At 46.0% G+C, this 26,505-nt stretch overlaps 1 protein-coding gene across 3 annotated transcripts in view; it reads right to left on the bottom strand.

Annotated features, from left to right (window-relative positions):
• Positions 1 to 4,135: 4,135 nt before the first annotated feature.
• Positions 4,136 to 26,505, bottom strand: part of LOC144111134 (uncharacterized) — a 26,199-nt gene continuing 3,829 nt past the window's right edge. The window contains exons 2-4 of one of the 3 annotated variants that reach the window (XM_077644288.1): positions 13,618 to 14,203; positions 12,633 to 12,680; positions 4,136 to 12,574 (exon numbers count right to left, since the gene is read on the bottom strand). In XM_077644288.1, the coding sequence (XP_077500414.1) occupies positions 6,244 to 12,456 (6,213 nt within the window). In that variant the 5' untranslated portion in view covers positions 12,457 to 12,574; positions 12,633 to 12,680; positions 13,618 to 14,203 and the 3' untranslated portion in view covers positions 4,136 to 6,243. Of the gene's footprint in view, positions 12,575 to 12,632; positions 12,681 to 12,863; positions 14,733 to 26,505 lie in introns of those variants that run through there. The other 2 variants (XM_077644286.1, XM_077644287.1) reach the window with 2 other exon arrangements.

Below are 26,505 nucleotides of genomic sequence, written 5' to 3'. Positions count from 1 at the left end.
TTTGGGCTTCAAGACTATTTCATGTCACCCCCCAAATACATTTCACGTCACATCGATCACCGCCACAAGGTTGGCATCCCAACATGCCACACCAAATCTTATTTTCAGTCATATCTTCCCCGCACATCTGCGGAATGGAACCGCCTTCCCACCGATATTGCAGCCGTTGCTGATATCTTTCACGGCGCTGTAGCTAATATTGTTTATTCTGAAGAAAATTGATTGTTTTATATCTGCTTCCACTGTTTGTATACACTGTTTTTATACTATTTACGTTTTCTGTATGTTTTTTGTTTTATTCTGGAGGAAATTTATTTGGTAATATCTATTTTCACTGTATTCTATTCATTGTTGATTATCCTAATTAACCCACTCCCCTCTGTAATGCCTTTGGCCCTGAGGGTACAATAAATAAATAAATAAATAAATAAATAAATAAATAAATAAATAAATAAATAAATAAAATAGACTAGTTGGGAATCTCTGTAGTGCATTGGTATTCAGGCAGAGTCGCTATACATAGATTCTGCGAACCTCGATCAGCTCGGAGATGCAAAGAATTAACTCGTTCGCTTGAGAAAACAGTCGGCAACATACTGTGTGGTGTTGCATTTTAAATGCTCACAAAACCGTCATTGCATACTGAAAAATTTGCGCAGAAACGCCCGAACAAAGCCGAGAAAAACAAAGACGAACTCAATTTGCCGCATTCGCCGTATCTATAGTAGCGCACGATTTCACCTTGTGCATACGCTCACAAGTTGTTCCGCCTAATTACCAATCAAGAGCTTAGTTCAACGTTTTTTTTATTAGAATCCCCCAAGGTGGATTAGATTCGTCATAAGGAAGGGGCCCTGCGGCTCCGTTAATCGACTGATTACTTCCTATCACGAAACAGAGGCTTTAGTTTAAAACTGAATATTCTTGAAGAACGCTCGGTGCTTTTTCCAGTGAAACAGCGCAACGGCACAAGGCCAGAGGACAAGAAAGGACGATATATACACAGCGCTGACTAACAACAGAATGTTTATTCAGTGAGCCATGCTTATAAAGGCGCCAGGGACACTGAAAAAACAGAAAAAAACACACACAGAACCGTGACAGATATCCCTCCAACCAGGCACGTATTTGATAACACAAGGCTTACTCGTGTGCAAAAATTCATGTTCTTTCTGCAAGATAGCGACAGAAGGGGTGCTTACGCACCTCTGATCCAGCTTCAAGATCTCAGACGCTTCGATAACTTCTCTAGTCAGCTGATCTTTGTGTCTATCAACAATTCTGCTTTTGTCATACAGAGGCTGGCACGAACAATCACGACAGTGAACACCAATGTGGCGGGCAGCGTTCTTGACATCATTTTTGTGCTCCCTCAGCCTATCGTTCAAACAACGACCAGTTTGTCCAACATATGAACCACCACAACTCAAAGGGATCGAATAAACCAGATTCTCTACGCACTTCACAAATTTTACCTCATGCTTTTTTGTGCAGATGGGTTCACCTTCATTTGACTTTTTGGGGCCATTTACACGCGCGCACAGACTTCTCAATTTCACAGGAGCTGAAAACACAACATCTACTCCGGCTCTCTTACCTATTCTTTTCAAATTATGCGATACAACATGAATGTAGGGTATCACAGACACATTTTTTCTTCTGGTACTATGGTCGACAGCGGCGGAAAGTTTTAACTTTTTCAGCATCCCCTCCGCTACACCTGCTAAAACGTTGAGGGGGGTATCCTGCAGTAACGAGCCTCTGAACCTGATAATAAAAACTATTGGCAGTCCTTTGGGTGCAAGATTTTTTCATGGCGTTACTGAAGCAAGACGCTATAATGCCCCTTTTTACGAGCTTCGAATGAGAGGAACTTTACGGATGCACAGCCTTTGTCATAAGTGCACTCTAAACATGAATACACTTGTATGGGAGTAAAAAAAGAGTAAGCTGTCCTCTAGCAAACGCCCTTTTATAAAAAGGGTGCGCGCTAGAGGACAACTTACTCCCCTTTTTACTCCTTTATACTCCTTTATTGGTGGCAAAATATGTCTTCACAAAAATGGTGGATGACGTGTTACCGTGCTCACTGTTTTGCGAAATTTTATTTACTGAAATCCCTATTATAGCATAAAAAACAACCGATTACCACATGAAAGATGCAAAATTCATCTGAAATAAACAAATCACTGCTAGGTGCAATCACTCTCAAGAAAAGCTGCGGGTTTGCTTTGTACACAATTGTGTACATAGCGTGTCAAAGGGTTAAGCGCAGTCTCTGGATTTAGGCACGCTTGAGTAACAAGGCACATTTTTATTTTACATTTAGATGTCCTAACCAATGCTCAGTCAAATTCAATCGTTTTGGTCATCATAATTTGCACACATATTAGCACATCCTTGTTTCCAGGTCATGCACTTTTCAATAAGCATGGAATTTTAACCAAAACTGTCCACCAAATTGACAAACACTTCTGCGTTCATTGGGCTATTTTTTGGCAGAAGCCACACTACTTATATGGGCTTTTGAGACACCGAGCTGCATCTGGTCACCTTGATATCTCAAAAGCCACCGAGCGGCATAGGCGTGGTAGCTCCTGTAGTATACTAATGATACGACGCATTAGCACAGTGCCAGGTGATGCTAAGCTACCACAGCGTAGTGTCTTTAGCACAGCATCATTGTGGTGTAAAGTTAAAAACTGCAAAGCATTTCATGCTCACACCTACTTTTGGCAACTATAGATGGACTGGCACCCTAGGTACTAAGTAGTGTTTTACCCACAGTGAAACCTGACAGCACCTTTCATGCTTTTCAAGAGCAATTCGTGATTCCGATTCAAAATCAGAATTTTTCCACCTCAATAGAATATCCAGGCCTCAAGAAAACATACTTCAGTTTTCCAAAGGAAAAGGCCAGTAGTCAATTTTTTGCACATGCATACAAACTTTCTTGCAAACATTCAAAATTGTTTGAAACCCTAAATAAAACAAGTTTATGAAACTGCTATCCGAAGAATTCTAAAATTTTCCATTTTGAAGAAATGCATAAGGCATGAAATTCAGGAAATAGATTGAGATTAGTACAGGGGGTTAAATCTGTCTGCAAGAAAATGGTGGTGGATATTCTACCATGCTCACTGTTTTGAGGAATATTTGGAAAGTTTTTTGTTAGATGAAGGATGCTAAATTAGCCTGAAACAAAGAAGTTTGTGCTAGGTAGAGCACACATACTAAGAGCTGCAAGTTTGAAGTTACACAATTGTGTACAACCCACCTTGATGGGTTTAGCAGTAATCATGCACACCCAATTGTGCACCCAAAAACAAAGCACTGACCAAATTTGTGTGGCAGTATATTTTACAGAAGTATTCAAATAGTGGCTAGGTAAGCCCACTGGCAGATTTCTTTATTCTTGCAGTTTACCGCTTCTACAGTGCTTATTTGTTTATCCAATTTTACACACACCTGCAGACATACGTGAACACAGCACACACTGCACTCCCAGTAAGTCGTGTCTTCTAAAAGGAATCTGGTGACATGACAGCCTCATGCTTGACACTACCAGTAATAATGCATGCACAAATGCGCCAAATTTCGCTGCATAGTGCATGCACAGAGTCCATGCCTCAACATGCTCAGTGTATTTATACCTGATGACTTATTTGCAGCCCCAGAAGTTTGCACAACGAAAAAGCCACAAATAAAGCTGGATTTCCTTATTCTTGTTACACATCCTGTAGCTAAGAGGTGCACTAATCAGGTTGCGCACTCAAGTGCAGAAAGCACCCTCTGTATCCTTGCTGCATATTTGGCTACCAGGAAGTTCAGCTTTCTTCCAGAATTCAAGCCATGAAAATTGCTGCCAGCACCTGTTCATGCATATAAATGAATGCACATTATTGAAATTGCATGCCTGTGGGCAGGTCAAATATCAAAACAGTAAATTTAGATAGTGAAAAGTATTGCACAGTTAACTGCACATCCTTCTCCAAGAAGCATGCGGCACTACCAGCAGCAACATTAGTGGCAGCAGCGCAGTAAACTCTCACCAAGCACACAAGGACGTCACATCAATGCATGCTCTCTGAAAGCTGCCTATGTACCAAGCTACAATATTTTGCACGAAGTGACATAAAAAGAAATAAGATGCCTTTATTATCAATTGTGAAACATACAGTCGTGACAGTTTGTCTACAAGGTTTTTGGTCTTCACAAAAAATTTGGTTGAACCAGCTTCACCATGAAATATTGAGCCCTTGAAAGTGGCAAGGTCCTTTCTGCCACCAAACTAAAGTTCATCAGCACTTGTGACATCTTAAGCAATTATGCTGCTCTCTTTAGTTTTTCATGCTATTAGATGCAAGCACAAATCAAATGAGGTAATATATCAACAACGGTTGACTAAAACAAATGGTCCATCTTTCACTTGAAACGCTGCTACACATATACCCATGTACACTCACTGTGCACACAAGGCCAGTAATAACTATACATACAGTGCATGTATTATGGTGTACCTATAATACCAACATAAAGACAGGCAGCTGTTACAGTCAACACTACAGCAAAATAAGGGTGATTAAATAAAGAAAACGGGAAGGGGGCAGATTCAGAATGCTTCGGGTACAAACTGCATATTTAAATGTACACACTGTGCACCAAACGCACACATTAACCCACAACCACAAGTTTCATGTCATAGTCCTGTTACTACATACCAGGTATGGTCAACTTGACTAGAAAAAAACTTGCAAGCTCAAGAGGCTGAAGGTCTCCAGTCGTACTGTTGACAATTTTGTTAGGCTAAGCTGTTGTACAGCACAGTGCTTTTAAAAAAGTGCTCTGAAGATAAATAGGAAAAAAAAACAGGATTCAGCTTCTGCACATATGGGAGAGATGTGGCACATTGAATAACTATGAAGTGATGCTGTAAAGAAGCACTTTGAATCCACAAACAATTAGAAATGGGTATTACATAATAAATCCATCTTGACACCTATCGTAAATTCTGCCTTCTATATCACTAGTTTGTTCGCTTTCAAACTTCCGGAATAGATCACATATTGAGGTCTGCTTTGAACAGTAATGCATTTGAAATGGGTACAAGATTGATTCCCACAGCAGGGAATGGAAAACTATTGTTGTTGGCAAGGTCTGGCAACTGCTTGTAACGACAGTGCCGCTAGTCTTCGCAGCTTCTGTTCCCCACCCCAAAGTCTGCAACACCAGTTCACTCGGCTGACTGAGCTTCCCAACTCTACCACACAAAGTAGGCAAGTGCCACACAAAATGCCTTACGATGCAAAGTAGAGCTTGAAAATGAATGTTTGTGAAATTCAAGCACAAACAAGCTAGTAGTACAGAAGAAAACTTCTGATAGGTATCAAGATAAATATGCAGGTTACTGTCCAATTCAACATTTGAAACATACAAAGAAATTGCTACACAATTCAACTTTAAAATGCAAAGAGGCACAGTGCTATGAAGAAGTATGAAAGAGCGTACTTGCTGCAGAAAATTAAAGAGTAAGTTATTAACTTACAAAAGGAGCTGTGGCACAACACAATCAGTAACTACAAAACTGTTCTGTACATACACACAATAAATGTATACGACAATGAGCACTAAAACATATAAAAAAGCAAAACAATGTTATATAAATACAAGGATGAGAGTAAACACAGAGTGAAGGTCCAAAAAGAGGACCAGACTGAAGGATGCATTTCCTTCATGCATGTACGTGTCAAAAAAGACTTCACATATAAAAAGGCCAAAACAATGCTATATAAAACAAACTGATAATGTGCAACACAATGTGATCCCACCACACATAACTGAACTATAAAACATCAAAACAATGTTACTGAACAACAAATTACTGTATTTGTGCACAATTGGCCACAAAAAATGCTTCACTAAATATTTACCGTGATAAAAAAATACTAACTTTTCACTATAATAAAATGTTCAGAAAAAGTGTGCACGCTTTCTTCAATGTGCTAAAGGAAAAAAATGCATGAAATCTTGCCAACAATGAAAAAAAAAAGGGCAGTAAAGTGACAAAGCATTGCACATAATCTGCACTACTACACAAAACGTACATGCCTTGCAAGATCACTGCAATTCCCCTTCCACAGATACATTACACATCTGCAAACAGCACACCTGGAACACTGATGTAGGAGTGCCCTGTACAAATTACATAGTTTGCCCCCAGTGTCAATGTTTAATTCTTCATTCTTAGTCTAGCTCTGGGACAAGAATGCTACGCTGAAGCCCTGTAGGAGACTGCATTTCAAATACCTCTTGCGGTACAAGTACAGTATCACCACCAGGATCCGCTTTAATGGTGGGCAGTGATGAGCCAATTTCAATCTCCACTACATCGTCTGGCACAATGCAGGACATTGCATCAGGGTCTGATCTGCACTTGCTGATCTCGTCAGCTTCAATTTCTTCCACTGCTCTCTGGCAATGTGCATCGGCGCCCAAGCTTGACGACACACTGTGTAGTACTTGAGTACCTTCCCCATCCTGAGTGCAATCATTTTCAGCTGTACAAGAATCTTCACTGCTTTTACAAACAGTTATGCTGATAACACCTTGGCTTACTGGCATATAACTGCACCCTGAGCTGCTTTGTAGAACATTAGGCTGAGAGAAATCATCATGGACATCCTGTGTTTTAGCTCGGCTACATGTGTCAGGCTCTAAATTGTACCCTGCAACCTCAACGCCACAATCTTTCAGCTCAAAATTATTGGCCAAATTTGATACAGCTGCTTCTTTTAGACCAAAACATGGGCTGTCATTGAGAAATGTTGCTACTGGATGATCCTCTGAATCAATTCTTGAGCACACAGGCTTGCTCTCTTCGAATTTCTTTACTTGACAAAAAATATCACTTTCAGAAGTTACGCCTGTTTCTATTACTGCTGCAAGGCTTTTATCAGTGACCAAAGATGAAGTTGCTACACCATCAGGAACATCTGCTGTCATATGTTCACTTTCACACTCTACACTGTGCAGAAACATGCCCTTGCACTCTGCAGACACTTCACAATCAGCTGCTTCAGTGATATCCAAAAATTCAGTGTGCCCAGCATGCTTACTGGGAGCTTTCAGCATGGGATCAGCATCTGCTGCAAGTGCTTCAGGCTCTATCGAATCCTCCTCCACAGTTTCACATTCAACTTCATCAGCAACATCTGGATCTTCACTGAGTGTTTCACAGTACACATCCTTCTCATCTTCCAAATCTTCGTATTCCATGGAATCAGGATTGCAAATACGACTGAACAAATCCTGTGCACTCTCCCCATCATCTTTAAAGTCAGTTTCACTTTCAGACTTGTGTTCTGCTTGTGCAACTTCTCCTCCAACCTCATTCAACTGCTTGGTGCCATCTAAAACTACAATATTGACTACTTGCGTCTTGCAACCAGGAGGCATTTCTTCTTTTTCATCGTTGAGCACAACAACATTGCTCACCAATTCCTCGAGCGTTTCCTTGCTTGCTAGAACCACATCATCTGTCTCAAGCTTGACAGACTTCAAAACTGCAGGCTCGAGATCTTTATTGTTCAATTGTAGCTGAGGAGAGCTGGAAGCTGTTGAAGCTGAACACGATCCAGAGGAGGCTGGTGTGGAAGCAGGGCTCGATAATGTGTCATCCTCACCGGCATCATCACAGTCATCAAGTTCAGGGAAATACTTTTCATCTCCATCATCTCGAAACACCAGTGTCCTGGTGCCATCACTGGCAGTACTCCAAATCTCCAACGAATCACATTTCATATAAGCCTGAGGCTTGTAGTGACGCATTGGCTGAAAATGACACCTTGTATGGTCTCGTAAAGTTGACATGTGTACTGACCGGTAATCGCAAAAAGTACAGCACAGTCCTTCTGAAGTACCGTGGTGCTGAAGATGATTCACAACAGTCTCACGCCGATGGAATGCGTACGGACATTTGCTGCAGATGTACACACGCTTTTCTTCAACAACTGCTGGTGTGGCAGCATTTGGTGCACTGTCTGACAAAGGCACAGCAGTACTTGGCTCAGAGCCATTTTCAAGTGGCTGAGGAGTGCTTGTAACTGTAAGTGGTGCAGGAGGCTCTACTTTCGGCTGCTTCGACTCGGGCACAAGGACTTCATGGAGCTTACGATGCTTGACGAGATTTGCTGCAAACTTGACAGAGTAGTCACAGTGTGAGCAACGAAATCGTTCATTGCGTCCATGAAGGGTAAGGTGACTTTCAAAGCGATTGTACTTCGAAAATGATGCAGGGCATTTGTCGCAGCGAAACATCTTGGGAGGTTGTTTCTGCTTCAGTGCACCTCGGTAGTGAAGGTGCGTGTGTGTGCTAACATTGGCTGCGCTGTTGGCCGCATAGTTGCAGAAGTGGCAGGCATAGACACCAGCACTACCGTGCAGACTTTGGTGATACTCCAGCGTTGCTGCTTTCTGAAAAGCTGCAGGGCAGCGAATGCAGCGATGCAACTGGACTCCCATGCTCTGAGAGCCAGCATCCACAAAGGCACGAGTCTCGGCTTTCTCCAGAAGTAACATCTGATCAGCAGCAGCTGGAGCAGCAGGAGGGGTGGCAGACTCTGGCTGCTGGCTGCGATCTTGGCTGCGAATCTCAGCTAATGTAAAGCCATTTTGGCGTTCTGCATATTCTGGTGTATGGACAAGAAGGTGCTTGTGCAGATGAGGCTTGTGTCTGGCTCTGTAGTCACATAGGTGACATGGATACAGGTGAGCAGAATTGTGGTAAGTCTTATGCGTGTCCAAGTCAGTGTGGCTTTTGAACATGGCAGGGCATTTGTCACAAAAGTAGCTGAATATCTTCTTGCGTGATGGTGTCTTCAGCTTGTCCTTTAATGCCGAGATCTCTGACCTCTGTGTAGCTGCAGCTGCTGACTCAGGAACACTCTTTTTGGCAACTGCTGGCCTGGAAGGCAGTGCATTGAGATTTTCACAAAATGTCTTCATACGGCTCAAGTCCAGCGATGGGTTATCTGCTTTGTGGAGCTTCATGTGGCTGGCGAGAACCCCAGTGTTGTTGCATCGGTAGCTACAAAGAACACACTGGAATTTGGCCCCCTTTGATGCAGTATGCATGCGTTCATGAATCTTCACATTAGCCCTGCGCTTGTTGGTCAGGGGACAGAATCGACATTTGAACATGCGGTGGGCAGTGCCATTCACCATTGTTGTCATTGTCTGGATTCCACCACTATATGGCGCCCCGTCCAGTGGCCTCCCATCTGCAGATCTGTGTATCTTTTGGTGCTGGGCCATCAGGTGGCTGTGGGTTGACCAATAATTGCAATGGGTGCATTTGTGAGGGGCGTTCTTGTTGGACCGATGAAACTGCTTGTGGTACAGGTACTGAGTTTTATTATCAGAGGTGTATGGACAATGCTCACAAGCATGTTTCTTCATATCTGCCTTCACAAGCAAGCGAGGAAGGACTTCTGTGGCTGGCTGTTGCTCTTCTTTGTGCAGCTTCATGTGACGGGACAAAGTCTTTTTGACATTGGCATAGTATGGGCAATACTTGCACTTGTAAATGGCCCCTTCTTTAGGCACATGCTGCTTCATGTGAAACTCCATGTGGCATACCTTTGAGCATCGGTAAGGACACGTATTACATTTGAAAATCTTTGGCTCAGCGTTCTGCGGTGCAGGAGGTACAGCAGGTTCTTCTTTCAAACGAAATGTGTTGCCTTCTTCTACGAAAGAAACATTACTTTCTATGTGTTTTGGACCTGTGTTATGTCGATGTCTGACATGCATCAGGACAATGTGGTACCACTTTGAAACAAAGTTGCAAAGACGGCAACGATAGGGTTTCACTGACGCATGCGAGCCCAAATGTGACAGAACTGCTTTGCGTTCAGTGTGATTGAAGTTGCAGTGGCCACAATATAGAACCTGCTGGTTAGAACTTGATTCAGGGATAGGAGCTCCTAAATCATCCTGGTAATCTTGGTCTCCATAGAGTATATCAGGTGTTACCACTATGTTCTCAGTCTCATCAGGACGAATCAGTTGCACTTCCTCTTGATCCAGCCTGGAAGGCTGTGCGGGCTGAAGAACTTTGTCACCTTTTGAGGATTCCTCTACATCCACAAGATGAATCTTGTACTTAGCATAATTCTTGAAGCCGGTTTCACCCATAACTACCAACTCGGCCTTCTTGTGCTTTGGGTCATTGCCAGACTTGCTTTTGATATGCTTGTTGACATCCCATCGCCAGTTGGAGCGATAGTTGCAAACTGAGCACATGAAGGGTCTTTTATTGAGGTGCTGTATCATATGGACATGAAAGCGCGATGCTGTTCGGGTCAGAAATGAACACTGTGGACACTTGTATTTCTGAACGATCCTGGGTATTCCCACAGGAACTTGGAATGAACACTGACTTTCAGGAGGCTTTGGAAGAAACTTCCCACTCAATGCCTCACTATCCTTGCTGAGGGACGGTTCTGCAGCCTTGGAGTCATAGTCATGATCAGCATTTTTAGGTTGCGACAGCAAGAAGCGCAAGACATGGCTGGACTTAGCATGTTCTGGATCTTCATTGGAATTAGTGTCAGCTGCACCAGTGTTCTCCTTGTGCATTCGGAAAACATGGCGCGTCATGTCACCTTTCCAACGGCTTGTGTAGGAGCAGTAGGTGCACTTGAAGGGTTTCAAGTTTCCATGGATTAACTCATGCTTTCTCAGTTCTGAAATCCATCGCGTAGTATAGCCACAGCGTTGGCAAACATGCATGGGCTGCTTGCTCTTGATAGAGATGTCAAGTGCTTGGGTAGAGCCAGAATAGTTAGCACGGGAAGTGGAATCATCACTCTTGCCCAGCTCTATAATGATTGGTGCACTTGTCGTCCCAGTAGCAACAGCATCACTACTGCTTTTATCACTCGCCTCTTCTTGGTGGTCTAGCATTACATGATGCTCAAGGTGATCAAGCTGGTCAAAACGAATATGACAAAGTGGGCATCCATGCTTCTTATTCATTTTAAAATGAGTTGCCTCATGTCGTTTAAGCTCCGATGGCCACAGGACTTGCTGAGGACAATATTGACATTTCCGCATTGTCCCTTCACTGTTTTCTACCACAGCAATCTCTCCAGTTCGCTTCAGAGTCATTTTGAGTGGTGGTGGTGAGGTGGAGTCCTCAGCAGCATCTTCGTCAATCATGAGTCTGTCCTCATCATCATCCACATTTTCAAGCTCAGTGTTTTCTCCCTCACTATCGGTAGCATCCTTCAAAAGTTCATTGTGGTGGTGCAAGCAATGGGCAGTAAGGCTTTTACGAGACATGGTCATGAAACCGCACTTGTTGCAACGGAACTCACCACCTGAAGTATGGTACTTGAGGTGCCGATCCATGTTCCATTTGTAGCAGGTCTGGAAGTTGCAGAACTGGCATTTGATTTTTGGTAAACTGTGAAAACGCATATGGCGAGTGTAACGACCTTTTTCGTGGCACACATAGCCACATTGCTGGCAACGATAGAACCGCCGCTTCAGATGCACTGTTTTTTCATGTTCTTCCACATGAATTTTGCTCTTTGCATGGAAGTTACAACTGCTGCACTTAAACACTTTCTCTTGAATGTGCACTTTGATTTCAGCAGAAGGGGCTGGTGATGATGCAGGTGGTCCTGTTTTGACCAAATGCCGCGACTTTTCACCATACATCTCCTTGTGGACAATATTGCAGTGCCTCTGTAGTTTCTGTGGCTGTTTGGAAGCATACTCACAAAAAGGGCATTCATGAATGCTAATGCGATCCCCATGAACGTCTCTCCTATGGCTGAGAAATTCTCGTGGCCATTTGGTTACCAAGTCGCATTCAGCACAGGTATAGGCTCGTCTTCCTGTACGCCCTTTTTTGTTAGACACAGGTGGCGAACTCTCGCGAGGCCTCTTTTTTGACTGTTCAACACTTTCATTCTGCTCTTCAGGAACACCATTTTGCAGGTGAATCTGATCACTAACATCACCTGTGACCAATTCTGGCTCAAGGTTGTTTGCAACTATTTTTTCAGCAGATGCACGGGCAGTGTCTCCATCTTCCATGTTCATTTTTGCAGCATACTTCGCATAGCGCACTCTCTTGGCTTCCAGCTTCCTCAGCAGCACATCCAAGAACTGCGGGTGTTCATTAGACGTATGCGCCACAAGCTCATCTTGGTTGTCACACAGCTGGCCGCACATTTCACAAACGTTAGCACTATTAAGCTTGTGGATACTCCGTCTGTGCCGGTAAAAGTTGGCCTGGTAGCGAGTAACAAACGCACAAAGGCTGCACCTATACACGCGGCTGCTGTGGTTTAAGGCTACATGGTTCGCTAGGTGTTTTCTGTTCTTTCCAACAAACGTGCAGCTTTCACACCTATAACTAGGCATGGTGAGGAATCCAGGCTTCATGTCGCTTGCTGTCCTGTCTCCAACCACAGCAACATAGGACAAAGCAGTCAACTTCACTGTTGGTGCAGCCAGGCTTGCACTTCACGATACAACAGCCAGCAAGATGTGTTCTGCAACCCTGTAAGGACGCCAGGTAGGTCAGGCACAAGTCAACCACTTCCAGTGTAAAGACTCACAGCTTATCTCACGATGAGCTCCATGATCCAGCAAGTCTTGAATTTGGACTGCAATAAGAGGAAAAAAAAGGGGGGGGGGGAGGGAGAAGAAATAATAAAATGCAGTTCATTATTTAAGTTCAGTCACACAGCATCATTCGCGAATGGTGAAGGCATGCCCATCCACGGCTCGAAATATCCCACAGCAGGCCACAAGGACTGCTACGTTATCTTATCAGAGAATGAACCTACTGTTTCATGAGCACAGCAGTGCAGCGGACAATGGCCATGCGGTACTGTTTTTCTCGGAAGCGATATACAGACCACCGGTCTGCGCGGTGTGGTTATGGACATGGACGCAGGCTGCTTGGACCATCCGGACGCGGACAGAACGTGCGCTCGCTGAAGCCGCTGCGTGCTGTGTTAATCCACGCCGAAAAATCACTGAAAGTGCTGCAGCACGCGCTTGCAAACGCTTGCCGCATTCACGGCGCATTATTTAAGAGTACCGAGCATGCTCCCAGAGTCCAACGTTGTCTGCTACCGCTTGCCGATGCAAAGAGCTGCTCCCGACCAACCCCGGCGGATCGCCATCGCCGCGAGCGACAATACGAAACAAAAAACAAAGAAAACTGTAGCAGCTCGCTCAGTGTTGCCCGCTACAGCGTCAAGCTCCTCTCGCCGATGCACCAAGGCGGATTTGCAGCTTCATAGTGGCCCCGGTACAGCTCCTCGCTTCCGATTACATTCTGTAATGCTTCGACAACGGACATGCCCGTAGCGTCAACGTGTCACAGTGCCGCAGCGGGACGGCATGTCGGTATCACTCGGCGGCCCTCCCAACATGGTTCCCCGTCCAGCGCAAAGATCGGACGAGCACAGACGTCCTCCGGTACACGGCACCGGTGGGTACCATGGCTACACATTGGTACGAACTGACGGTCGCTCTGCGTAGCTACCACTTTCAGTTCTGAACTGTGCACTAATGACTGAAAGGACCGCTCACCTGATTCCGGTGTCAATGCGAGCAGCGGCGTCACATTTGTAGCTGGCCAGACAAGGCCCGAGGCGCCATGTTGGCCTTTGCCAACAGTGCAGGAATCTTCGGCACTTCCGACGGATGGCTGCAGGGTTCTTGTGTTGTTAGTGAGCCAGTCGCACCGTATATATTCTTGACGCTGAGTGAACGAACCTCCGCGACGCAAGCGTGCGTATCGCTAGCAGCGACCTGTCCGAGGATCCGCTGTGGGCCCGGCCTGACTCCGCTCTGCGCTGCCGCTCTGGTAGCACTGGCAGGATCACGTGACGCTTCTCCTGGTCAGCCCTGCTAGCGGCCCTAGTGCTTGTGGCTGCTCCGCATGAGGCTCTGCCAGCAGACGTGGGTGTCTCCGTCCGTCCGTCTCCGTAATGTTTTCGCGCTTGCATAGCCTGTTTTGACGCGTGTTTCCTGGCGTTTTGGTCAATTGTCAATAACAACAGTGACCTGTATATATCAGCGCTGACCCCGGGAAGTGTAGTCATTGCTGAGCTCCGTGAAGACCGTGAGCTGACGTACAGGCGGGCCGATTGGCCACTGTAGTGTTGAAAGACCTCTGAAAGGGGGAAATAAAAATAAACAAACTAAGCAAACACACATTACGAATACCTCGGGAGCGAGCAAACATGCAAGTAAATTGATGCTGCCAGACGTTTGCATGCTGTGTATTAGTCTTTTAATATCTGGCCTACTTGGCATACATACCTTCATTAATGATTATTGAACGTGATGTACGTACGTACATACGATGTGTTATTCACAAGGATGTTTTTTTTTTGCAGTGGTACCACTAATGTATCATTTACGGAGTTATAAACGTAGTGACCTTGACCCATTTGAGCCACAGTTTTGACGGAGGCTGCGCATAATCATTTGCAGTTTAGTACGATTACTAGCACAGGCATATAACTTGAGTTAAATTTATTATGTAGTGATTGTCTAATCGTGAAAATCCTCTTCAAGTGTATGGTCATACATTAGCAAAAGAATGCTCAGCCGCTGAGGTGGCAGCAGCTTGTTTAGGCATGCTCTTGTAGCTGAACTGTTTTGTTTCTGATGTGAGAAACTGATATATTTACCTAATTCATTCCACCATGCGGGTGTAATTGAGAGTGCAGTTTGCGTGTGTATGTATGAGCTGGAACGAAGAGGACAGAGTGGAGTCTGAAAGGAAGTTTTTAGGCTGGCACATTTTTATCTTTTTTTGTTGTTGTTTCTCTGACCTCTAGCTTTGTGCAGGCCGGCTTTTTCTGCTGTTCCATGCTTTGCGTTAGTTTCTGTAGCCATATGATCTGCTTGTAGCGCTGCTAAGACGTGGTGCATTTCGAAATCATATGGACGATATGGAGCCACCATTGATGCTCGTTTCACAGTGTATTGCAAATCTTCTACGGCGCTCTTAATTTTGTTATCCGCTATGAGCACTGCCTGTATGACCGCACTTGCGCAGGGTGAGCATTTAGTTCAAGAATCATATCAAGTACTTGGGGCCTTCCGTCTTTCGAATTCGGCCTGTCAGTGACATATGAAGGAGGGTTTGGATCCCTTGCTGTGGCGTGCACTGAGTGTGGCGTACGGGAGAATTTTTGTGTGCCTGAGTGGCATCTCCGAGACGAAAGAACTGAACATAACAATCGCGCTAGAATGCTCGCGGACGCAGTAAACTGAGTTCAGCTCCTGCTTTTTACATAATGCTAGATACATATTTGATCACACCTTCACCCATTATTGATGCCCTGCGGCAATAAATTTCGCTAAAAAAAAAATCGGCCAACGCTTCTACTGAAAAAGCAAAAGGAGGACACGGACAGGATTCTGTTCTTTCTGCTTATCACTCATGGCCAAAATAGGAAATAAAAAAAAGGAGAGAGATCGTACCCGAGAAGGACGCACTACATGCAGACTAGTTTGCGTGCTCGTATAAATCGTGCGGACCGCTGATGAATCCGCTGGCTTCGCTCGATTGATATAGCGCAGTTCTTGGTTCGAACGTAGCGAAATCTATGTGGCCTCGACAATCTCCGTTGTGATCCGTGCATCGTTCCTGCTGATTACTACGCAATCGCCTGACAATGGCTCTAGTTCGTAGTTCCTACAATTCGAGATATCCCCCAGGCTGCAGCGCCATTTCGTCTGTTTTATTTCTGTGCTGTTCATTAATACGGATCACCAACTTGTCCGCCTGGAGCAGCTGAAGCTTTTCGCCATTGACCGAATACCCTGCGCTAAGCTGCCGTTTATTTTGAGCCTCTGGGCGTTCTGCGGCTCTCGCTGCTGTCTCGGCAGGAAGGCCGCCAAGAAACTTCGTCGTTATTTGTCCTTCCACTCTGGGAAGCGGCTGCAGCGCTGACTTGCCTGCATTTCTAATACAGCCCCGTTTCGAGTTTCAGTGCCGTTTGAACGGCAGCAATTTCTGCTAATCCAGTGTTACCGATTTTTCGCGCTGAATTTGCTCTCTGCAAGCATAATTGGCATGCTTCATTGTCATTCACTGAGTGACCGGGGTCGAGGGGTTCGTGCTTAATGTGAGCGTGAACAGCCGCAGTGGGCGCGGGAGTCGGGGGCAAGGGTGCTTCCTGCACCCCCTCCAGCATTCTCCTGTGCACCCCCTCCAGCATTCTCCATAATCTTTCTGGGAGCACGATTACAGCCGGTACCGGGAAGTGCACAGTTGCATGTATGTAATTGAAACTTACACGCAGCATACCGGCACCATTTTTTTCAGGATGACTGCGGTAAGAAGAAAGAAAAAATGTTCTTCAGAAATTTATTCCGACGCTTGCTGACGCAATTAGTTTACAATCGCATGTATCTCCCTTTATGAAACATTCTATTAAAAAGCTTTAACAAAAAACTATGCAGGACAGACCCTCGCGGGAAGCTGTGAACGTCACCAGGATGTCACCACATGCGGTTAGAATCACCCCCTCTGCCCCCCCACCCCCCTTCCCCCCTACGACCTCCGGCTCGCGCGTTCCCTTTCACAGTGCTTGCAGCTTTTCCTGTAACGAAACTCGATAGCTGGATGTCGGCGTACGCCAGCGATTCTTCGAAATCGCTTGCACTGGCGGATTTCGACCGGAAGTCGCACAGGGTACGCGAAACGCGATGTCCTTTCAGTGGTGACATCAACGCGTCTGGCAGCAAGATATGGAATGGGGGGAGGGGGGGGGGGGGCTGCAACCGGCAGAGGGGAAGGAAGCCCCGAGCCGAGTCGTTTGTCTCCGACGCCGTCAAGGTCGAGGCGCGTGTCGGCTGTCTGGCGAGCGACTCGCAGTCGTGTCACACGCTGCCAGCACCGCTCATTGTGCTTGTTTACGCAAGCGCCCTCGTGAGTTACGCACAGCGGGAGGCGGAGGGAGGGATGTGCCAGCAGACAGTTTAAAAGCTCAAGCTCGAACGTAGGTAATGACGGGAAGATTTGGTTGATCGATCGATCGATCGACAGCGGGCGCAACAAGGCCTGTGCACCGTGAATAACGCGTGTTCGTGCAGGGAGATCCGTTATTCTGCCTTTCTATCTACCTATTTGTTTTAATCAATCAAACAATCAGTCGACGACCGATCAACTAATCTACTGTCTGAATGAAGGTAGCCCCGCCGCGGTGGCTCAGTGGTTAGGGCGCTCGACTACTGATCCGGAGTTCCCGGGTTCGAACCCGACCGCGGCGGCTGCGTTTTTATGGAGGAAAAACGCTAAGGCGCCCGTGTGCTGTGCGATGTCAGTGCACGTTATAATAATAATAATAATTGGTTTTTGGGGAAAGGAAATGGCGCAGTATCTGTCTCATATATCGTTGGACGCCTGAACCGCGCCGCAAGGGAAGGAATAAAGGAGGGAGTGAAAGAAGAAAGCAAGAATAGGTACCGTAGTGGAGGGCTCCGGAATAATTTCGACCACCTGGGGATCTTTAACGTGCACTGACATCGCACAGCACACGGGCGCCTTAGCGTTTTTCCTCCATAAAAACGCAGCCGTCGCGGTCGGGTTCGAACCCGGGAACTCCGGATCAGTAGTCGAGCGCCCTAACCACTGAGCCACCGCGGCGGGGCTCAGTGCACGTTAAAGATCCCCAGGTGGTCGAAATTATTCCGGAGCCCTCCACTACGGCACCTCTTCTTCCTTTCTTCTTTCACTCCCTCCTTTATCCCTTCCCTTACGGCGCGGTTCGGGTGTCCAACGATATATGAGACAGATACTGCGCCATTTCCATTCCCAAAAAACCAATTTATTATTATTATTAAGACGGAACGGCTAGTGCAGTTACTAGAAAGCGGCCGCGTGCAAGGAGAGCCAAGCCAGGCGGTAGTCCGCAAATAAAGGACAAAGGACGGGCCAAAAAGATTCTAAAGGTGAAATCGGGTCGAAAGGGTAACCGTCCGAGAATGTCACCGCGGAACTCCAGATGCGATCGGCACCGCACGAAGTCCAGTCGAAAGCCACCTGCCCCATTGTGGCGACACTGCGGAAGTTCTTGCACGCGAGTGAAAGTAGCAGTAGGCCACAAAGAAGCGCGCAATGCTGCCAAAGGCAGCAAAACGCGCGCCTGGGAAAAAAAATGAAGCGAAGGGTATTCCGGAACCGAGAAGGGCATTTTTTTTCACACCAGATCTTTCCCCCATCGCATTCCACTTTGCAAGCGCTGCTCAGGTGCTGGAGACCCGCGGCCCGGGTGTGGATCGAATCTTATTCGCGTGGCGTCTCGAGCTTGCAGAGGTCAGCACCCACTTAAGACCTTCGGTATTTGTCGTGTCGCGGCTGTGAAAAGGACTATGCAATTAATTCAAAGTCGCTTGTAAATGTTTTCTATGTTTAGAAATGATGCTAATGAGCATTCACACCAAGTATAAGTCTTTGGAACGGAGCTGGTAATTTATTATAAATTTAAAAAAAAAACGTGTTTTTCAAAATTCGCGGGCCGATCGGTGTTTTCGTAGTGACCGGTTTTGAAAGTAAAATCGTGAAAATAGACGTCACTGGTACCATGACGTCGGCAAGCCACCACACGCTGTCATTCGCTGGAGCCACGGCGTCACGGACACACTTCCGGTAGCCGTGAAAGTCGTCTGCTCGTGCCGCCGCGCGAGCCCCTCGGGCAAGCGCGAGCCAGGGCATTGCCTTCGGTGGTGGTGAAAAACATTTATAAGCAATTAAATTTTTTTTACAGAAAGGTGATTGGGGTAGGACCCTATTGGCCCTTTCCCCTCACAGTACTAGGTGGAGCCCCTATTCCGGGGCCCCATTGGCAAGCAACGCCGCCCGCGTCCGTTGAACCAAGGCCTTTTGGCTCTTCAGGTCTTGACAGCCGAGCAGGGCCGCCTCCCAGTCCTCTCTGGTGGGGTTGGGGGGGATAGATGGGTTAGATTGACACGCCCAAACCATGTGGAAGGTGTCAGACACCTCCCCACAGAACTGGCACGTGCCATCAAAGGATGTATTGAAGTGTTTAAGCACCGCCGGGCACAGTACAGTGTTAGTGAGAATTTTGATGAGGAGGCGCTCGTCAGCGCGATCCAGACCCTTACAAGGGGCCGGGTAGCGCCGGTGCTCCTCCTTGTAGTAATCGGTGATTTGTTTGAATGTAATGGCCAGATTGTCTGATTGGGAGTACCCTTCCAAGGACAGGGAGATAGCCCGGGGAGAGAGTGCGCGGGCGGCCTGATCGGCCTGTTCGTTTCCCTGGAGGCCCTGGTGACCGGGGGCCCAAATCAGGTTGCGTGGACATTGCCTTCGCGCATGTGGTTTCAATTTACCTCTGCCGCCTCTTTCTGTCGATGACGTTAAAAAGTTGTTACAAGACATGGAGGCAGCTCTGCAGGCTTCCATAGATAATGTTTGCGCCTCACAAAATCAGCTCGAAGAAACAATGAATGAAAAGTTCATTGAACTTAATGATGCCCTCAAGGTTCTAGCTCAGCACACTTAACTAAATCTTCTAAGGTCTGAGGTCTCCTCACTAAAAAAAGTTGTCTGTGCACAACAAAAGAAACTCGATGATTTCGAGGACAGAAGCCGACGCCATAACCTAATAATTTTTGAGCAACCTGAGGAAGTCGATGAAAATCCTAAGAGCTTGAAGGAAAACATACTTGACGTAATCTTTAGCCGTAAGCTGGGTGTAACAGTTACGAGCGTCGAAAGGGTGCACAGACTGGGTAAAAAGAAAGGTGATAAGCCCAGACCAGTCATACTAAACTTCTATGACTACAACGAAAATATGCGTGTGCTAGAAACACTGTTCTAAGCTCAAGGATTCCAACATTTCAATCTGTCATTTTTGCAAGGCCACATTAGATAAACGCGCCAATCTTTGGAAGTATGGTAAGCAGTTCAAATCTTTGGCCACCAAGATATCTCTTGACTACGATAGACTTCGTGTAGATAATGATGTCTACATTTGGGATGAAGTTGACTCGAAAGTAGTGAAATTGCGCCAACCTAATACTGCTAAAGCGACCACATGATCCGAGGCCAAATCGCCCCACTTTCCTTTATTAAATGCAAGAAGTCTTGCTAACAAAGCAAGTCAACTTGAAGACTATTTTTCTTTATGATCCCCATATACTGGCAGTTACTGAAACATGGCTGTCATCCCAAATCACTAACTCTGAAGTTGTGCCCCCTTCCCATAAGATAGTGAGGCGAGATCGCGATGTGCGAGGGGGTGGGGAGGCCGTGATAGTGAAAAAAGAAACTGAATGCGTCTTAGTCGATCATATTACAGATCACGAAAGCTTGTGGTGTAAAATCAGCTGTCGCGACTTTTCCACTCTACTCGGCGTCGTTTATAGATCCCCCCGAAGCCCAGTATCCTTCATCGCAAAGCTGACTGATCATCTTGAAGGCTTAATAAGACCTAATCAAAAATTTGTCCTAGCCGGTGATTAAAAACTTGCCCGGTATAAACTGGAACTCTTTAAAAATAACAGAATCGCATGATGCCGAGAGTGCACGTCTTCTCCTTGATGCAGTTTTTTTTCCTCATGACCTAACACAGCTGGTTACTGCTCCCACACGTGTGACGGAAAAAACTGCAACTACCCTTGATCTCATACTTATTAAAATTTTGCAGAATATTGTAACCTGTCTATCACAGAAGGCATCGCTGATCGTAAGTCGGTTCATATAAATTTAAACGCACATGGGAGCAAAGTACAGCCTTCTCTGAAAACGTTTCGTGATATTTCAGCTGGAGATGACCGAATCGGTTCTTGAAACCTTGCACTTTAATTTTCCCGAGTTTGAAAACGAAGGCGACGTCTCGCTCCTTTGGAACAGGTTCAAGACTATGGTCATGAATGCATTAACAGATATATTCCTTTCCGGCGTAAGAAAACGAAACATCACAACCCTTGGACCAGCCGTGATATCATCCACCTGAAACGGCGCTTAGTACGGAAACGGAAATCAAAGGGTTGTGAGGCTAACCTGGATGCTCTCAAAGAAGATCTGGTTTCCAAACTGCGAAATGCGCGCAAAAACTTCTATGAGAATACCCTTGCTTCTTTTATGAAAGATTCTCCTGGCAAATTTTGGCGCTTTCTGTACGGTATTAAGCAGAGTGTCGATCAGCTACGTATTAATGGTAATGTGAATTCAGGTTTTAAAGACATTGCTATTGAATTCAATATTACGTTTCAAAGAGCATTGACTCAGATTTCTACATCATCATATCGCCCCCGTGTTAATGCATTTCGTCCCTGTCTTAAGATGGCGAATTTAGTTCTAAGCCACGAGGGCGTATACACGCACTTTTATTAAATATAAAAACAAAAAAGTCAAATGGCTCCGATAGCATTCCTAATGCTTTTCTCCATCGGTACTCAGATCATTTTCTACTACCTTTACGTGATTTTTAATGCCTCACTTGACCAAAGTTGCCTGCCTAGTGACTGGTTAGTCGCAAGAGTAGTGCCAGTCTTGAAAACTCCGGTGAAAAGTTAAATGCTGGAAACTACTGGCCTATCTCACTTATATGTACGTGTTGCAAGTTGCTTGAACACATAATAGCTCATCATATATCCAACTATCTTGAATCGGTCAACTTCTTTGTCGAATTTCAGCATGGGTTCCGTAAAAACGTGTCCACTTCAACGCAGCTATTATCCGTAATTCATGACTTCTCTCTGGTCATTGATAATCGCGAACAAATAGATGCAATTTTCCTGGATTTATCTAAGGCATTTGATTGTGTGCCGCACAACTTGCTTATTGAGAGGCTAACAGAAATCGGAATGCCATACATTCTTATCAGTTGGTTGCAAGCGTACCTACAGAATCGCAGACAGTTTGTTGAATGTGGTGGAATGAGGTCTGAGTGTCTGCATGTTCTGTCCGGTGTACCGCAGCGATCTGTGCTGGGAGTGCTTTGTTCCTCATATATATTAATGATATTGCTCAAAATGATGATGAATGTATCACTAAAATTGTTTGCCGATGATTGTGTTATTTATTCCGTCATCAAGAATTCTTCCTGTCAGCAACTATTAAATACCAATTTATGTAAACTCGCGGACTGGTGTGAACAAAGAGCGATGAAAATCAATTTTCCTAAAACTGCGTCAATGACAATTACAACTAAGAAACATCCCCTACAATACGCTTACAAAATTGGAGATCAATGCGTAAATGCAGTCACATCCATTAAATATCTAGGCCTGACAATTACTACCAATCTTAAATGGGATATGCATCTCAATGATATATGCTCGAAATCATTCAGGAAATTATGCTACCTATGCAAGAAATTAAAGGGTTCCCATCGAGCGTAAAACTTGTAGCATATCGCACTATGATTCGACCAGTCCTAGAGTAAGCCTCTATTGTGTGGGATCCGTATCACGTAAAAAACATCGAGCAGGTGGAGCTCATCCAACGACATGCAGCCAGGTTCATCTCATCCGATTACCGGAAACATTCTTCCGTTACTAATATGCTGAGGCAGCATAAGTTGAGCCGCTGATGCGCAGACAGATTGCCAGGTTAAAATTTTTGCACCTGCTATGTCATAACAAAACAGGATTGCCAAGTGATTCGTATTTACTTTGTGCACCACAAAGATCATCAAGGCTGAACCACACAAAAGTGATAAGGCCATACAATGCCAGGACTAAGCATTTCCAAAAATCTTTTTTCCCATGCACAATCGAACAATGGAATCGCCTGCCTGCTTCGATTGTTGAATGTACTAACATTAATACCTCTGAGCGTTCTTTGCAAGCTTACCTTTTATAACCCTCTCCTATAATAATAATAATAATAATAATAATAATAATAATAATAATAATTGGTTTTGGGGGGAAAGGAAATGGCGCAGTGTCTGTCTCATATATCGTTGGACACCTGAACCGCGCCGTAAGGGAAGGGATAAAGGAGGGAGTGAAAGAAGAAAGAAATCAAGAGGTGCCGTAGTGGAGGGCTCCGGAATAATTTCGACCACCTGGGGATCTTTAACGTGCACTGACATCGCACAGCACACGGGCGCCTTAGCGTTTTTCCTTCATAATAACCCTATCCTGCCTGGGCAGCACTGCTGCCTGCAGTATTTTGAAATAAATAAATAAAATATCTGTGGACACCCGAACCGCGCCGTAAGGAAAGGAAAATGAAATGAAAATTGATTTTAAGGAAACGAAGTGACGCGTCTGACATATCTCTCGTTCAGGCGCAGTGGGGCCGTGCGGCCACGCAGGAATCACGCGGTGAGCGGCAAACAACGCACATCCAAGGCGCGTTCACCACGAAGCTTGCGGTTTGCTGCCCGTTCGTTCGGCGCGGAAGCTATGCTGGCGTTCGTGGCATCGGGTTTGTCGAGAACGATGTGCCGACGAACTACGACTGCAACTTGAGACCCGCGCGTTTCGGCAAGGCGCCTGGCAGCGCTTCTACGTGGTTTGCCGCTGCTCGCGTCAGTTTCACCGTACGTAGCAGAGCGATTTGTCTAACGGGCAAGGCGTCGCGCCAAACGGGCGATGGCGTTCCGTGGACTCCCTAGCAGTGCTGCAACACGCTGTCGCGTTCCACTCTCAAAGGCGAAGCTTAAGCGGCGTCCAATTTTTTTTTCTGTGTGGCCGAATTTCCTATTGAATCTGATTAAACGTCCCGGATGCCGACTTTTTGAGTTTTTAAAATGACCTCCGAGAGTAGGAGTAAACCAAAGCGTGGAGTGTCCTTCAGCCAGTCACGTGGCGGCTTGCCGCTCTGCCATCGACGTAGTGATACGTAGTAATATGCGGAGCGATCTGCGAAAGCAATGAGTCCACGCGTATTTCTATTTCCATTTGCCTAAATTGCGGCTGTGATGTCTGCGACAAACTATTTTTTCACGAAAACCTGAAAAACAAACAATTGCCGACAATTACGTTACTTACTAATGCGAAATTTGAGCGCAGCTTATCAGCTCTTCAGCTTTTCGATTGATTGAGGCAAAGAATTCGAGCAAGACATGTATGCACATTTACAGACAACTTGTTATTTTTCACACATACATATTCCTTTTTCAAGAAACCCTCCACTAACAGTTCTTGATTGTCATGAAGGAAGCTTTGTGGTCGGAGAAATAGATTAATATTTGCTCGACTTGCTGCCCCAATGCCCATGGTTCTCAAAGACGAGGTCTATGCAAGTATTTCGCGAGGTTGTCACAGCCATGGGAGGCGTTACGAGGAAGACGAACGGGATGTTCTCCCGCATAAGCGGTAGGAAATTCCTGTTTGTCTTTATATGTACATTAAAGTCCCCCACTACTAACGATGGTGTGGATCGACACTTCCAAGCGGACTGTATCTAAACTGCCGCCGGAAAGCCTTTGTTTCACCATCCTTCTTTGCGAGCCTTTCTTTGCGTTTGGCCTCGGCCGCGCGAATGGTAGAGTCTTCTCGGCGGCGGCGCTTATATAGTCTCTGCTTCAGCGACGCACACTTCTGGATCACCTCGAAGGCGGCGACGGTAAGTTTCTGCTTCGGCAACACGCACCTCTGGATTCTGACGCCGATGGCGCTGGGCCTCTGCTCTGACAGCTCGTTTAGCAGCAGCGGCAAACGAAGGACTTGCACCGGTTGCCTCGCTCATGGTCAGAGGTGGGCAACATCATGAGGTCGACCTCAACCTCAAAATGACCTCAACCTCACGTCGTGAGGTGAGGTTGAGGTGAGGGTGGCGACGGCTCGAAATTTTGTGAGTGAGGTCAGCAAAATCAGACCTCAACCTCACGCGCGAGTTTGAGGTTGAGCGCGGTCATCATTCAGTGAGGTCGAAATTTTGAGGTCGAGACTTTTTGCAGTTGTCACGCCTTAATCCGACGAGTGCCGCTTCCGAAGCGGAGTTGCAGCGCATCACCGCAGTGTTCATGCAATGACGCTTGGTGTTCGGTTCCCTGTTTGAACAACCGGATGCAACAGTTCCCTCTTAGCTTCCGGTGCTGCGCCGTAATGTCCGTTCAGTCCGAGCCTACGAAAAAGTATTGTGGGGCAGCCTAAAAAGAATGTAAACAATTAAGCCCCTGCCTGTGCCACTACGTATAACAGGCTTAGTCCGAGCCTACAGGAAGACGCACCCCTCTGGTCTTCCCGGAAGGTGTGTTACTGTCACATTACGCCACTCTCCCTCCCCCTTGCCCCGCTGGCGTAGCACCCGTAGCTGACTTCCGGACGGCTCAAACCCCCGGGAGCGCGCAAAGCACGCAACTCGGAAAAATATTTCGCTCCGGGGAAATTTGAGCGGAGAGCCATGGTGCTCTTGACAGAGAGAGCGGTTCACGCTGCCCATTCTAGGCCAGTTGTTTTGACCGTTGTGATTTTAATAGATGGCACACTGTTCGAAGACGTAATCTAGCCCTTTCTTTCAAAATGTCGCCGGTCCACCGAGTCAGAGAATTCCCAGGATTTCGAAACCATAACCATCTCCACCTGGAGGGAAGTGGCGGAAACGGGGGAGGGTTTTGACCTCCCAGGAACATCAAAATCATCACCCTTAATTATTAGCTGCAGTTATTCCTATTTTTCCGCGCAATAATTGTCTTCGGTTGCTGGGTAATGTACAATATTTAATCAATATTCTGGAAACTTTTAATTTGATAGCGGTAGATCAGACTTCCCCAGGCTCATAAGGATACACTGTTAGCATAATCATCGCCATCATCTCGAGAGTCAAAGGCATGTGTCGTTCCATGATCTTTGCAGTATGTCATACGCGAGAACTGGCGCGTGTACCTGCTGGACAATCCGAATGTCATTATTGTGGGCTGGGTTGTGGACACTCTTTGTAATGCGTCATGCGCGCATGTGTAGTAATGTGGGATCCATATGGATCTTGAAATGGGGGTGGAAGGGGGTTGGATGGGGGCCTGGTATGACGAGAAATTACATTGTTGTCACGTGAGTATAGTGTGATGTCATATTACAGCGTCGTGACGTGACTAGGTTTGATGGCACATTACATCACTGTCACGTGACCTGGTACGAAGTCACACTCGCATGGTGTCATCACTAATTATACTAATTTGTCTTAGCGCTACCTTATTATATTAATTAGCATTAATTAATTGTATGGCGTCATCATCGTCGGGCGACTCGTCGGCTCGTGACGTCGAATGGTGCCGTTTCTTGATCCACTTATTTCCGGAAGTTGATGTCGGATACGGTCCCAACAAGTCCATCTCGATCTGCTGAAAAGGTCGGTAAGGAGGCTTGATCGGCTGTAGTAATCCCGCTGGCCTTGTCGGTAGTGTCTTGCGTCGCTAACAGTCTCGGCATGTCTTGACGTAACGGGCGACATCGGCGGTTAGGTGCGGCCAGTAATATCTTTCTTGTATCCTTGATAGCGTCCGGGAGAAACCGAGGTGCCCAGCGGTCGGATCG

This window comes from Amblyomma americanum, chromosome 11, assembly GCF_052857255.1.
Source record: "Amblyomma americanum isolate KBUSLIRL-KWMA chromosome 11, ASM5285725v1, whole genome shotgun sequence".
In the NCBI taxonomy this organism is placed as follows: Eukaryota; Metazoa; Arthropoda; class Arachnida; order Ixodida; family Ixodidae; genus Amblyomma; species Amblyomma americanum.
The sequence above is the reverse complement of the archived record's forward strand: the minus strand, read 5'-3'. Positions and strand labels throughout refer to the sequence as shown.